Genomic DNA, 16,291 nt, shown 5'->3' with positions numbered 1-16,291 from the left:
CTATCTCGGGCTGGCCGAGTGGCGTGATGGTTGAGAGATGGCTTGGGACGCCAGAGGGCCCCGGTTCGTATCCCACATATGAGGGCCAGTGACACTGCCCTCTACAGCTAAGATGCTGAACAACAGCTGGGCTGCCATGAGTTGCCGGCGACGGCGTAGGCTGCAGCCCCTGCTGCAGTGGGTTGCCATGGGCTACCGTGTGTAGCCAGCAGCCAGCGTGAGCGGCCAGCAGCCGCAGTGAGTGGCCGCCCAGAAGCCGGTGACTGATCTGCCTCGCCTGGGAAAAGCGCAATGATGGTGCCAAATTGGGCCAGTGAAGCAATGTCCTGCACAACTAGACTGAAGAACAAAACAACAACAACTTGTCTGTTCCCCTTCCCCCAATTCCCCACTGCTGTTCCCATACCCCCAATTCCCCAATAAAAATCTTTTAAAAAACCCCCTCTCTCTGTGAGTGACCGAGCCTAGACATACTGAACATGGGGCTGACACCCTCCGGCTCCAGTGGCTCCAGGGGTCAGTAGGAGGAGCGTACTGTCTGCGGGTTTAACAACTGGCTGTCCAAAAAAAGGCCCTGATTTGTAGCATTTACCAACATGGAGTTGGAAGAGCTGCACGATAGCACACCATTCTACAGTATTTCCATCATGCAGATATAATAAATGTCAGTACCTCCAGAGCTTACATAACAGCAGTATGAAGATAATAATTAGGAAGTGATATGCTTTGAGCAGTCATTACCTTAATTTTTAATAAAATTTATTTAATTGTAAATTGATGTACAGTTTAATTTTTAATAATGGTTGTATTTAACACTGGCTCGCAAAATTCCTGAAAATGTAATCACTGACTTCTGTGAGGAGGCACAAGCACTATTCCACCACATGCCACTGTTTGACTTGTAATACTAATTGGACATCGAAGATAATAACTAAAGAAATTGTGATATCCCACCACAACCGTGCTTTTAGTCTAAATAACTTCCTCTACTTCTGTTTACCCTTAGAAATAGAAACACTCTCTAGAGTGTTCTTTGGGTCCAAGACAGCTGGATAGCTTAGGCAATACACGTGACGCAACCTTACTACTTCAGACTATAGTCATCCATCCATTCATGGATGTGTACCGGGCATGGCGCTGGGCACCAAGTGTAAGATGGTGGGCAGTTTCTACTTCTCCAGAGGACAGTCAGTTATATGCTCTGTGAGACAGGTTATCTCTTGTCGCTCTATTTCCCCTCGCCTTGCTTCATTTCTCATCCTAGCCCAATTACTACTTGACATTTTATACATAACATATTGCGATGTAAATGATGGAAATACCATGAGGGTAGGCACTTTATCGCCTATTACATTCTTCATGTCTAAGATGGTGCCTGACATACTTTAGGTGCTCATGAAGAATCTGATGAGTGAATGAATAAATGAAGGCAAGAAATGAGAATAAAAGGAGTTTAAAATATTGGGTTGTCGGAAAAGTCATGACGTATTTTTTTCTATGTTTTTCGTTGCAAAAATGCGTCATGACCTTTCCGACAACCCAATAAATTGGTGACTAGAACTTAAAGGGGCCACTTTCCGTGGAAGCCTGTGACACACCAAATCTATTTATTCCATTTCTGAAAACAAAGTGGAAGAATTCAGCCCCTAGCATAAGTGTTTAGCATGTGGTAACAACTCAGTAAACATTTTGTTTGAAAGAAGAAAAAGATAGATACTAAATATCAGTGAATTACAAACACTTTCAATTTGGTTTTCCAGTAGGAAGATACCATATTTTCAGATGAATGGTAAAAAATATAGATTTCATGGACTTTTACTTTTCCACTAATACTTTAAGAGCCCAAATTAAGAAGTGATAAAATGCAAAAACAAACAAACAAACAAACAAACAAACAAAAACAAACAAACCCTCTCATCCACAGCCTATTCACTTTCAAGTAAACAGCAAATGATAGTTCAGAATTTCATTACAACACATAGGTCTCTAAAGGAAGAATGAACTTTAAAAAAAGGATACAGTTTTTTTCGTATGCTGGTCAATGACATACCACAAGCTCACATATGAAAGTGTAGTCAATTTACCTCAAATTCTTTCAGAAATTCTCCTGCTCTCAGGCTGTTATTCAGGTTGCTGATGCTTTCACTCAGCTGTGGAACAGAATTGTTTGACCATCCTTCAATCTCTTCTTTACTCAAGAGTACATCAGCCCAAATAGACAGGCTTACCCTCAGCTTGTCCATGTTTTCCTCAATTCTCTCTGATACCTGGGGTAGAAAAATGTAATCCATGTCATTAATAGTCTGAGGCTTTAAGATGCTCTCTGCCCACCAACGTCCTAAAAATGTCAATGCCTTCCTTAATCAGAAAATTACATTCTGACTGAAAAGCAAAGTTTTACAAAAACGATTGTAAGCGAACGAGTGCATCTGATTCAAGTAAATGGTAACTATTACATGAATTGTTTTTGTCGTAATGGTAACTATTACATGAATTGTTTTTGTCGTCGGGAGAGCTGACTGAATTGCTGAGACGTTTAACTTTCGTTTGTAAATTCAGAAACTAACAACAGGTCTATTAGAGCCTACTGTAATATAACTCACTCTGAGTTTGAATTCTACAGGATAGGGGCCCATTTAGGGCAGAATTGTGTTTATTTTTATTTTTTTTGAATTTTTTAATAATAGTTTTAGATGTACAAAACAATGCAATAGTTATACTTTTCACCCCTCACAAAGTGACAACCCCCTCCCCAAACCCCCGCCCCCGATAGCCTACACATCTATTACAATTAAATTGACTCCACTCCCCACCCTGTACTCCATATCCAAGTAACACAATATACCCCTTTATTTGTAATACTTAGATATAAAAATGGGCATAATTAGACTTGAACATATTTGTAGGATAAGTAAATACATAGGAGAGCAACCGATTTGGCATGCTAAAAGTATTATTGGTTAATATTGTTCCCTTAATAAAAATGTCCTTTTAAAAGTGGAGGAATACAAGGTTTTCTTATATTAATAATCCCCAAATTATTTGATTATAGTATGCAAATATCAATGTCTAACTTAAGCAATTTAGCTTAAGGAAGGAAACCCACTATAGGTTAAACTTCTGAACCTAGATATTGAAAATTGGGGGTTAACAGAATCACTGGAATTTTGAGCTGGAAAACAATGTAAAATATGTATGGACTGAGATGCAGAGTTCCAGAGATATCAAGTGACATCTTCTGTGATCACACAGCTAGTAAATGACAGAGTAAGAACTAAAACCCAAGGATGTAAACTCTAAATCCAACGTTTTTCAATGCAAAATAACAGTGTTATTACTTTAAATTATTGAATGTTATGGTTTAATATTCTGTAGGATGTTTATAAATTATTTTATTTTTATACATAATCTCAGTTTTGAGAAGAAGAGCAAGAGTTATAAATTTATGTGTTATGACTGAAGCTATCAAGTAAAATTCTAGAAAGTCTGTCAATACATTTTAACACAATAAAGCACATAATTTTTTTACTATTTCTAAACTTCATGTGAACACGACTTTTCTTCAGAAAATCACATTTGCATTTCGCATGAAGAGTTGAAAATGGAATTCCCATCCCTGAATGATCCTTTGCCCACAAATGGGATTCGTAAGTGTTACCATTTACCATCACAGAGCCCTCGGTGGGGAGCTCACTTACATCCAGCCATCTGTCCACAGTGCTCTCCAGGTCTGTTTTCACCAAGATGAAATCACTGCTGTGAATTTTTTTCAGCTCAGATAGCAACTGTTTTCCTTTACTGGTAAAGTTATCCAATTCTTTCTGTTTATTACACATTTCATTCCTGACAGTTTCATGCTGTAGACATAAATGTTTCCTTAATTAATAACATCATCAATGATAAGTCAGGTGTTTGAAATGATTTGCCTCTAAGACATTTAATTCATGTAGAAACCTGTGATATTAGTAAACTATATATATATGATATAATTTTCTTGAATTGCTAGAATCTTAGGGTATCAGTATTCCTTAAAACAAAAGAAAGAAATTGAGCTTGTTAGCATGAATTATCAACATCTAAATTGTACTGACAAGATTTGTATAGAGAATGCATTATGAGGAAAAAAAAAGGTCTACTAAAGAGTTCTATTAAAATAAACACATTTTGAGTTATTACCTTGGATAAAGCCCATTTAAGGTCCTCCTCATCTTTGATTGTTGTTCTGGTTACAATCACATTGCTGGCATTTTCTAGGATTTTAGATACAGTTGACTTCAAGTTCTGATATTCTCTCATTAAGTCAATAAGTCCACAGCATTGACCTTGGCTGATGATTAAAGAAAAGATATCATTTGTTGTCATATATCAGGAAAGGAAAAAGTCCCCTACAACTAAACCTGACACATAACTCATATTTATAGATAGGTGCTTGAATCAAGAGGAAACCATATTTTTACGTACTGGGTTCAAAAGAGTGCTGGTCAATCTTACTTAATTCTAATGTCCAAAATTTTCTTGACAAATAAAGAATGCACATAGCCATTAAAACAAAATGGCAAGCAAAGATACAATATATGTTCTTGACAACTAAAACTTAGGTAGATGTGACCGAATTTTTGTTTTTTAATTTTTCCATGATTTAATTACCTCATAATGGTGTGTGTTGAGGGGAAGCAAAGCAAAACAAAACAAAAAGAATTGCTCAATAGTTAAAACACATATAAAGTTTGACTTTCCATTTCAATGACACACATTTTCATTGACTATGAATCCCTGAAAATTGTCAAAGTAAGAAGATAATTTTTGTTTGTAAGAGTAAAACGCCTTTGAACAAGCAATTCTATTTCTAGGAATTTTTCCAAAGAAAGAGTAGTACACTAAGATTTAAGTAAAATATTATTATTATTTTTTCTTTTTTGGGGGCGGATTGGGGGAGTGGAACAGTGTTGGGGAATTGGGGAGGGGGAACAGCTAAGCTGTTGTTCTTTAATCTTAGTTGTGGAGGGCACCAGTCGCCATCTGGCTGCCCAGCAGCAGCTCGTGGCCTCTAAGCTCAAGGTGCTGAGTTTAGTCTTAGTTGCAAGCAGGCGTAGCCCACCATTGGACAGGCAATCTTGTTGTTAGGAGCACATGCTCTCACCAGCTGAGCCATCCTGCCACCTGTTGGCACCTCAGTGGCAGCTCAGCTCGGGCCCAGCTCACTGGCCCATGTCGAATCGAACCGGCAGCTCTGTTGCTCAGAGCTCATGCTCTTAAGCTAACTCTTAACCAACTGAGCCACTCGGCGGCCCTAAAATGATATTCTTCACACCATTATTTATAATAGGAGAAAAACCAGAAATAACTCAAATGTTAAAAGTAGGCCAATTATTGAATAAATCCTGAAGCATTCTTATAACTGAATACTGTGCAATCTCTAATAAAGCACAGTTTAGGAGAACGTTTAATAACATGGGATAAAGTTTGTGCAATACGGTTAAATTAACAAAAGCCTAAGTTAAAAGTCTATAATATACAATGTGTTCTCAATTTTGTTTAAAAGGCCTTTGTATGTCATGCCATATATTATTTTTTAATGCTTATGGATACCCAATTGCTCCAGAACTATTTGTTGAAAAGAGATATCCATTCTCCATCAAATTGCCTTTTTCAAAACTCAATTGGGCATGTTTGTGTGGGTCTATTTCTGGGCGCTCCGTATGTTCCACTGGTCTTCATGTTTACCATTTAGTCAATACCACACTAAAACCAGGTAGTGTAAGTTCAATTCTTTTTCAAAATTGTACCATTCTTGGTCTTTTCCTTTATATTTAAATTCCAGAATCAGCTTCTCAATTTCTACAAAAAACTCTGCTGGGATTTTGATTGGGGTTCTATAATGAACTTCAATAAGAAAACAAACAATCCAAAATAATCTGGCAATTTAAACAAGCCGATTTGACCAAGATATACAGATGGCAAATAACATGTCAAAATGTGCTCAATATTATTAGACATCAGGTAAAAACAAATTTAAAACAATGAGATATCTCTACTCATCTATTATAATGTCAAACAAGCAAACAAAAACTTGACATTCAGCACTGGAAATGATGCTGAACAATTGGGAATCTCATACATAGTTGGTGAGAATGCAAAATGGTACGACTACTGAGGCAACGCTTATAAAGTCAGAGAGACACCATACAACCCATAATTCCATTTTTAGGTATTTACTCAAGTTAAATAAAAGCTTATGCACACACACACAAAACTGGACATGTGTGTGTATAGCTGCTCTATTTAGAATCATCCAAACTGGAAAGAATCCACTTACATGTGATTTTCAAAAAGACAATACTATAGAGAAGAGAACTGACCAATGGCTGCCAGAGACTGGGAGTGAGGGGAGGAGGGACAGACTACAGTGAGACATGAGGACCACATTTTGATTGTTACTGAAGAGATGTAATACTAACGATGGCAAAGATATTCAACTTTTGATCTCACAAAATCAACAGGCAATGGCAGAATGTCACAAAACAGGTAGAAGTTAAAAACAAAACTGAGAAGTTTTTGACTTACTTTTCATGAATTAGTTTTTTGGTGTCATCCCAGGTGACTTCTAAGCGGTTTATCTCCCTATCGACGTCAGGGGCAAAAGCTACATCTTTCTGAGCGATTTGCTTAGCTTTGTCTTTCAACCAACATAGCTCATGCTCATGTGAATTCAGTTCATCTTCTAACTGATTAAAGACTCTCAACCTGTGAATTAAAATGTTATTTTACCAAAAGTAGTGAAATAATATTTTCTCTCCATAAAACACATATATGGATAGCTAGAAAAACTTTTTTTTTTTAATTGGGGAATTGGGGAAGAGGAACAGCCAAGTTGTCCTTTTGTTCTTCAGTCTAGTTGTGGAAGATGTCGCTTCACTGGCCCATGTTGGTACTATCATTGCACTTTTCCCGGGTGAGGCAGTCGCTTGCCAGCCATTGGACAGCCGCTCACAGCTGCTCATGGAAGCTCAGGAAAGCTCACACCAGCTGCCGACCAGCCCCACTGCAGCCTATGCTGCCACCAGCGACTCATGGTAGCCCAGTTCCAGGTCAAGCTGTTGTTCACCATCTTAGCTGTAGAGGGCTCAGCATCACCAGCCAATGTGGGAACCAAACCAGCAGCCCTGCTGCTCAGAGCTCGCGCTCCCAAGCCAACTCTTAACCAACTAAGCCACTCAGCTGGCTCCCTAGAAAAACTTTTAATACAGCAATTAAAGTAAGTCAATGGATAAAGGTGCTTTTAAAGATTAACTTTTCCTAATTCAGTATATCTCAGAAAACATTTAGTCAGTCTCACTATTCACTTTCAAACTTCTATTAAGTTTGTGTTCTTTTTCTATTTTGCTTTGATGGTATAAGACTTTTTAAACTAGGCTGACCTTGTAGGTAAAGTAGGTGAGTACTTTTCACAGTCATTGGTAAGAAATCTTTTTGTTCCATGAGGCCCAATTCATGTAAAATAATATTTAAGGATCTTAGTTGTTTCATTAAAAAAATGTTTTTTTTACCAAGTTCTACAATAACTATGTATTTTGAAAACTTAAATTACATACATTATTGAAAATATTACCATGAGAAAATGTTTATGCTTTTTGTCCCTAACATGTTAATATTTGAGCATTTTTGAAAAGTGGACACATAAGGGGACCATTGATGCTTTTATACTTGTATTTTCATGTAGCACTGTAGAGTTTATAAAGTGAGTATACAGGCATTATCTCATTTAATTCCCAAAGTGGCTAGAAGCAGGCATTGTCATTGTCTCCATCTTACAAGAAGACGTGATTTGCCCAAGGTTTCACAGCGAGCTTAAGTATGGCTGGGGTTTAATAAATCAATTCATTGCAACATTTTTGGTAGGCTCTGCATGATCTGGTGAGTTCAGTGTTGTGGGTATTAATGCTCTTGATCTCAACCTGAGCCTTCTTCTCCAGCAAGTTTAGAATCTCCTGTCTGAGCAGGTCTAACAGGCCAGGCATCAATCCTATTGCTGATTTCCTGGGTGGGCTGTTTGCTCCTTTGCCAGCTTGCCCCTCATACTGTCTTTACTCTGGAGCCTGTTTTGTCCTTGCCAAATCTTATTCCTTTTGGTAAGTTTATTGTTCAACTAGACAGAGAACTCATTGCCCACATGGAGTGTAACCTCAGGAGCCATTATTGTCTAACTAAAGCTTTGGCTCAATGTTTGCTTCTGACTGAAAGGAAGCAAACTGTCATGGTCTTGGCAGGGTCAACAAAATCCTTATCAATTAGAGACACCTTGATACAAATGCATTTCAGCTCTTTCTTTGCCCCCTGAAAAAACAGAAGAGAAAGTGGCCCTGAGAATATGAATGGGAAGAAAGTTCCATCAAGAAGGAAAAATAAGATTGAAAAGAAAGCTGCAGTATTGGTGGGGGGGGGGGAATTGCTTTTCAAATTTACTGCAGGAAAATACCCTTGACCCCTTAGCTTCTCTATTAAACTCAGCTGGCAAAACCCCAACTTTGGTTAAATCCACTTCTCTGCCTTCTGCACACCTCTAAGCAGTTAAAAGGAGTTGGGGAGAACCACTCGGCCAAGCTGACTGGTTTCATTTGAAGTGAATGGACACACATCTCAAATGGCAGCCGATCACCATCCTGAGCTTCAGAGGTATCATTTCTATTTCCTCTCTACTAGAGAACTATTTTACACCATTTTCTCTCTGCAAACACCCTGTGTTACTGACTCTCAACCAATGAGCTAGCTCCAGTCTTTTCAGCCACCAGGGAGGAATTCCCAATTTTACCACCAGAGCCACAAGTCTACCTGAATCACCTCTCTCCTCTCTCTTTATTCTTGCTACAGAAGATGAGTCCCTTCTCCCATCAGTTAAAAATTGCTTAGAAATAGATAATACGATCTCTATACTCTATTGAACATAAGATCTCAGTGGCTTATACATAGCCCTTAGGAAAATCCTTTAGGAGCCCAAAGAAATTTTAGGACCTCTTAAGTGTCAAATTTGTCATTAATTTTATCCTAAAAATACAGAAAGAGAGAAGTGCTAACTATGGTACTATTAAAGTTTTGCACCAGAGTTCATTCCAGAACAAATAAAAGACATATGAGAGACATCTGGCCTCAAGATAATTTCCTGTTACCTCAGTTGAAGTGCTTGTCGGGTGGGTTCTTTCAATCGCTCTTTGTCAGCCCTGTCTTCAATGTCCTCTATGCTTTTCAGCAACTCTTCTTTCTGGTCTTGGAAAGCTTTTTTCAATACTGCCAGGGCATCTGCCTCACTCTGCTTGGTTCCCAGAAGGTTCTGGATGCTTTCTAATTCGAAGCAGAGATGATCAGCTGTAGTTCTGCAGGAAGTCCTTTGCTCAGAGCTTCCACTTTTAAGATGATACTGGGCTTTGGCAAGAATGCTGTCAAGACTGATGGCAGTAGATTCTAATGTTTTAACATCTTTAATAGCATCAGCTAGGTCTTTTTCTAATATATCTGTCTGTCTCTTGTTCATACTGTTGGTTGCTTCCACTGTTTGCCTCAGCCGGTGCAGAGCCTCTGACAGAGAGGAATGACTCTGTAAGAATCCGGCCAATTGGGACAGGGCAAGCTGCCGCCTTTCCACCACCTGGCTGGCCTCCTCGAACAGCTGGAAGCAGTCCTCTGCTTTTCCCTGGAGGAGGTGAAGGTCCTCCGCTCTACCCATAGCACCCAGCTTTGCGAGGTGTCCCTGCAGACTTTGCAATTCCCCCTTTTTGCTCTCTATTTCTGCCACGTGGTCCTGAAAGGGAAGAGAGAGTTTTTGGTTCTTCAGATACCAGATATGACACAGATATATCACAGAATCGCTGATGTCAAGATCCATTTCAAATGTAATGGATGGTGTAGTACTTAAAGGCCATCTACAGTGAATCATTTAAAAGCATTCTTAAAATTTCCCATTTTGCTCATCTATATATTTCACATGAAACACAACTCTGATTTGGAACTAATTTATTCCATGGCAAAGATTTCTTTGTGAATAGAAATAGTTGAAAGAAATTATATATATATATATATATATATATATATATATATATGAGAGAGATTTTTAAAGATGTATATGTATAAATGTGCATATAGTTAAAAGTTACAGTAATATTACATGTAGTTAAAAGAAATAGAAAATGTGCAAGACTTTTATATATATATATATATATATATATATAATATACACATTTTATGTATAAAATGCTAAATCTAACAGAGTATGAGTGTAGCTGGACATTAGCACATCTAGATGCAGTGGGTAAGGCAGATGAAACTCTGCATAAGTCTTAGTTGCCTTCCCTTTAAAGAAATGTAGATTTACTGGGTAAGACCTTTGTATAGGCAATTTAAGTAGCTCACAATAAGTCACGTTTAAAATCTATCAGAGAATTGCTAACAATCTCAACCTGGTTCCCATTAACAAGATATTATCACCTGTCTTAATCTTGATCACGATGGGCTTAATATTTCCCTCAGCTGAACTACTAAACTTTAAAGGGCTTCTTTGATCATTTCACTTTAGAAAACATACAAATGCATTCTCTGTCCCTTTGAGATATAAATCTTTTTAAAATCTTCTGGACAATTTTATAATCCAAGAATATCTTTCTCAAAAGCCTGGTAGTCATCCCTGTGAAAAGTAACCATTAAGGAAGATGGCACCTCTATCTTCTAGTCTCTTTCAAGGGTAGGAGGCTAACTTCGGTGGGCACCTTGCTCCAAGCCATAGAAACACCTGAGGTCATGGAGATATGAGGAAGTACTTTTCCTTTGGGTAAAACCAATTAGCAAGCCCAGCATAGAGTGAACATTTAATAAAAACTAAATGTTTTATCATTAAGTGTCGTTATAAGCTTATGTATCTTATCTCCCACTATCCCAATACTTGATCAATATCTGGTTTTTTTAAACTGTTTTTTTGAATGCCAGGATAGATATTATGCATAATTTAAAAATAAGGAAAATAAGTCATAAATTTTAAATAACTTTCAAGCTAAATAGTAGTTTAAGAAAAAGCTATACAGTTAAAGCATTGGGATTCAGCATTAGTTTTCAGCATCAGAACAAAACAAACTAGGAAGTTTAAAAATGAACATTCCCATCCCTTCACCCTAGAAACGATTTGCTCCACTTTGAAGAAATGGTATTTTAAGATGGTTGTCTATTTTATCTGCTTTATCTGTCTTTATCTGCTTAACATACCTGCATAACACACTGCCTGGACCTACACGCTCAATTAGGAAAACATTTATAAAGGAACACAAAGTTAAATTGCTGGCAAGTGTTTTGTTTTGTTTTTACTGTTGCATCCCCTTATAATAGAAGAGCTCTCTTTTATGAATAAATTCTTCCATCTTAAAAGAATGAATGTTACCTTGTGCCGAGTCAGAGCTGCTTGATGGTCCATTATGCTTATCTCAGAAGTAGTTTGTAATTCACTGAGAAATTGTTTAATCCACACAGAAAAGGAAAGCAGCAGTTCATCAAACTGCTGGTGTTCAGCGACCACAGACTGGAGAAAATGAATCCTAGGCAGAGAAAGGTGTTCAAGTTAAAACATCCCACAGCTGAACAGAGTTAACATGTTTTTGGAACAAGCGTAACCAAGGGCAAAAGGGATGTGGTCATACATGGACAAACTAGGTCTCTTGAAGTTTTCTCCTCAAACCCTGGTTCTCTCACAATGTTCCCCAACTCAGTTAATGTGCCACCGTCCACCCAGGTGGTCCTTGGTACCATCCTTCCTCCCACCCCACCCCCATTTCTTTACCACCACATCTGACCTGTGCGTATCCTGTCTGCACCCCACCACAGGATATTCTGTGCTCTTCTCTCCATTTATACACCCTGGTCTAACTCCTCCCCTCTTGCCTCCCCTCCAACAACAGCCTCCTAAACGGTTCTCCTTCCTGCCACCATTGCCTCTCTATAATCCACTTTCTAGAGAACAGCCAGAAATGATTTTAGTGTAATCCTAGCATCCTCTGCCATGCTGAAACATGAGAGCAATTTCCTGTGGCACATAGGAAGGCAAAACTCCCAACTAACTCCTTGCTGTGGCCTGTGAGGGATCCCACGTGATGGACTTTCTGACCTCGTCTGATATAACACACCCACGCTGCCACTGACCTCTGCTTCCCAACATCCCTGCTCATTACCGCTGCAGAGCCTTTGCCCTTTTTGCTCTCTCTGCCCACACAAGTTGCCCCTAGAGCTTGAGTTTGCTTCCTGCACAGCATTTAGATCTTAATCAGATGCCATGTCCCCCGAGAGGGTTGGACTGAAGTTACATGGCTCTCGGGTCCCCGCCATGTTACCTTATTTTGTTGACTTCAGATGACTGAACACCGCTGAAACTGTCTAATTCATTCAATTGTTTAATTATATGTTTTCCCTCCTCCCATGCAATGAGAGACAGCACTTGACCTGCCTCGCTTACTGCCATATTCCTAGCCCCGGGAGAGGATGTTATCAGGGACCAACCATCGCTTGTGTAATAAGTGAATTAGATTGATTAACAATATGTGACCTGAGGTCAGCATCCAAAACTGGCATTAAGAGTAATACCTTAATCTAATATTAATTAATATTCATGACAATGGTTTACATCCAAAGTTCAAGTCTTTTATATTTTGAATATTTTCACACATTTGTATCATATTAAAAGCCCTTCACTTTCCCCCTGTGAGAGAGACAGAGAGCAGATCCTTCTCTATTTTTCAGAAAGATACTCATCTTTCAAGAGCTGGCACCAAATCCTTCTATCAGCCTTTCCTGAACCCATTCAAGAGTCCATTGATCTTGCTCCTATAATATTCTGTGCCCACCTTTCTCATTGGTTTTCTTGTTGTCCCCATGCTGATCTGTAAAATACTTGGGCTCAGGTTTTATTTATTTTTATGGCTCCAGTATTTGATATGGTGTCTGGTATTCAGCAGGTACCCCATAAACATTTACTGATTGGTTCAATAATAAACAATGGAACAAATACTAGCTTCAAGAAGCAGAGAGCGGAACTCTGTTTACTGTTGCTATCCCCAGCACACAGAGGAGGGCGCTGCTCAGTGTAGAAACTCAGTACATATTTGCTGAACAAGTGAATTAAAAATGTGACCAGAAAAGTTAAATGCTTTATTCAAGATGACATGGGTAATCAATACCAATTTAAGGCAAAAATGTGTTTTCTGGCATATTAGAAAGGTGCAGATAGATGCCAATGGTTAATCATCTAGTCAATTAGGATTGAATTGAATTGTGCCCCATTTAACATAATAAGAATTTCCTTTGCTCTCTACAAAGGTCTATATTAGAATGAAATGAAATATATATATATCATATATATATATATATCATATATATATGATATATATATATATGAAATATATATATTAATGAAATATATACATATATTTATATATTTTGCCTCTGTTGAGACATATGTGAGGCAAAATTTTAATTATAATTATTCTCCTGTACTCAAACAACTTAAGCAGTAAATAACACAAATATGAGCAAACTTATTCTCTTCAATATATTTCAACTCATTTGATCATTTGTCCTGATTGGGAGACTAAAATTTTGAACTGAAGTTCATTAGAAATGTTAATTTTTGAGCACTTTGATTTTTAAAATGACAACTGAAGTAGTTTTATTCCCTTCCACAATTATCCCCTGAATAGTTGGGTTAAATAAAAGTAAACAAAACTTTTCTTTCTTAATTTATATGTTTACCATAAAAAAATCAACCATATTAGATTTTTTTTTTTAAACCGAACCTTTTGCTTATGATCTGGGGCAGTTCTCTCCATCTCTCATCCAACTGCTCCAAATGTACTTTCACCATTTTCACATCCTCTTTGGAGGCCACTGACAACAGCGATTCCTTCAATTGCAAAAGGTTACTGTAGATGGAGGCCTGGGATACAACTTCATTTTGCAGTGTCTGAGAAAAACAGGATATATTATAGATCTTATCCCAACGTGACTGACAAGGAAGGACCACAGGACCACATGACACAGGTGGCTGTGGTCCAAAGGTTTTGCAATCTTGCAAAACGGAAGGAAGTCATTGGGATCAGGCTAAAGAGAGCTTTTATTACCTGAATTAGATATGGCAACGTTAAGAATGCTACTGAAACCTGAATTAATTTTCCAGGGTCTGAGTTATATTAAGTTAGGCAAATTTAGAAGCTGTAGAATTTCTTTCACGATGGGGAAACTGAATAGGTAGGTGAGAGAAATGACAGAAAAACTATTGCTAACAAGAAACGATGTGTATTTAACGATAACAGAGACACGATCCTAACACACAGGAACATGGTTTTTCTCTCAGTTTAAAGACTATTATTAGGCCAAAGTGGGGAACTTAGGGCTCTTTAATTTACTTTTATGCAACAGAAGTACTTATTTTAAAAATTTAATTAGGTAACGAATCTCTTTGGTGCTGTGAGTGGAGCACACAAGTTGTGGTTCCTACCTAATAAAAGATAAACCCTCATATAGAGAGCTAACAAAATAATGTGGTGTGAACAGGGATGAAAGGTGTAGCGTGCCACATAGCAGATGCTTGCCAAAATGTTTTCTTTCCCCTCTCTAATGAGACCACATGTGTGACACAAGCAAATTTGCTAAAGGTATCAGAGGAAGGAATACACAGCCTATCGAGGACAGGAAAGACCCCAAGCAGAATTGGGACTTCGCCTGAGTAGAACAAAGGACAGAAGGATGGGAGGAGGAACGTGCAGAGAATGTTCAGACCGCAGTGGGGAGGCACCTTGGCTGACACAGAGCTTGGATGTGGGGGTGACAGAGGCCCGCAGCCCGCTCTCAGCCCCCTAATTCATACAGCATTTATTTTCTACATAGACACATGAGGAAGGCAGTTTTAAATGGCCAGAGAGCTTTGTGTCATTTTTCAGAGAAGGAGCTGTGCCTTCCGCTCTTAGAATACCTCAGTGTTCAGTAAACTAGAAAGGCAGGAGAACCAGCAGTGTGCAGAAGCATCAAAGTCAAGGAAAGAGAAAATTTAAAGATGGAGTAAGAGGCTGTCATGTTACAGACGCTCTGATGGAGCTTTTAAGAGAAGCAATTATGAAGAGTAAAAGAACAGAGCTTCTGCTTAAACTTTTTATGAAAGGTGAGGGGAAAAAGCTGGAGTGTAAATCTATGATATGGCATGTCTTTTTTGAGAAGGAATTTTGCCTGTTGACTATCTGGCACAGACAGCATCACTTAAAGGAGGTTGTTAATCTCCAGAAATTAGCAACATTTTCTGTAGTTTCAATAATCCTCAAAGATTTTTTCTTCAGTTTAAAAAGTTGGTTTCCTCAAGGATGTAAATCAGCTAGTATTCTTTGTCTTTCCATCATTGGCATTTGTGCTCATTCATTTTTTTTCCTGCATTGCTTAAAAATAATCAATGCTGTGCCTTCTTTCTATATTAGATTCCTTCTTTCATTCTAAATAATATTTTTATTACCAAAAATTCATAGAGAAGAAAGAATGTACCTATGCCCAGCTTCAAAACTTATTCACTGATAGTCAACATTGTTTCATGTATATTTCCACTCACCCCTCCCTCTGCTGGCCTGCCAGATAATTTGTATTCAAATGCCAGACATCGTGTTATAGGATTTTCTAATGTATCACGGAAATTGATCATCACAATGTTCACCATTACTCTGTTTTTCAGGTCTCTAGTTCTTCTTTTTGGGATCACAAAACCAAAGCAAGAAGTTAAGTTGGATAAAGGGTTTCATTTTTATAAAGCAACCACACTGCCTTGAACTTGCCTGTATTAATTGAAGTTCACTCTCCACTTTGACTCTATCTGCAGAAATATCCATTTCCGGGGAGCTGGCTATAGCTTCGCACCGCTCTAACCAGGTCAAAAAGGTCGACAGTTCTTTCTCAAGCCTAAAGAAAGCAGAGATAAGAAACATAGTCAAAATGATCAGACTAGGAAACTATGCCTTTCTGGAGTTGGAGGGTCCAACACTAACCATTACAAAAACTACAGTGTTGATTTTCTTATTCCCAGATGGAAAGGTAAAAACACAAAACACTCTTTTCATGTTTGTATATGTACTTGCACACGTGTCTGTATCTGCATAATAGGCAAGGCTACCACGCCTCACTTAGGGATTTTCATCTTCTAATGAAGATTAAGAACTTTTTATATTAGACACACAACTCGACGTGTTGTACATCTGGGATGATTATTTTCCATCAATTGGAGAACAGTTGGCCC

The 16,291-nt window shown here is 38.2% G+C and overlaps 1 protein-coding gene across 1 annotated transcript in view; it reads right to left on the bottom strand.

Moving 5' to 3' along the window:
• SYNE1 (spectrin repeat containing nuclear envelope protein 1) overlaps positions 1-16,291 on the bottom strand; it is a 455,684-nt gene that overhangs the window by 256,223 nt on the left and 183,170 nt on the right. The window contains exons 38-45 of the mRNA XM_019638911.1: positions 15,834-15,957; positions 13,818-13,984; positions 11,417-11,570; positions 9,165-9,793; positions 6,565-6,744; positions 4,177-4,327; positions 3,699-3,857; positions 2,085-2,267 (exon numbers count right to left, since the gene is read on the bottom strand). Of these exons, the coding sequence (XP_019494456.1) occupies positions 2,085-2,267; positions 3,699-3,857; positions 4,177-4,327; positions 6,565-6,744; positions 9,165-9,793; positions 11,417-11,570; positions 13,818-13,984; positions 15,834-15,957 (1,747 nt within the window). The remainder of the gene's footprint in view (positions 1-2,084; positions 2,268-3,698; positions 3,858-4,176; positions 4,328-6,564; positions 6,745-9,164; positions 9,794-11,416; positions 11,571-13,817; positions 13,985-15,833; positions 15,958-16,291) is intronic.

The sequence above is a fragment of the Hipposideros armiger genome, unplaced genomic scaffold (genome assembly GCF_001890085.2).
Source record: "Hipposideros armiger isolate ML-2016 unplaced genomic scaffold, ASM189008v1 scaffold_41, whole genome shotgun sequence".
Classification (NCBI taxonomy): domain Eukaryota; kingdom Metazoa; phylum Chordata; class Mammalia; order Chiroptera; family Hipposideridae; genus Hipposideros; species Hipposideros armiger.
The sequence above is the reverse complement of the archived record's forward strand: the minus strand, read 5'-3'. Positions and strand labels throughout refer to the sequence as shown.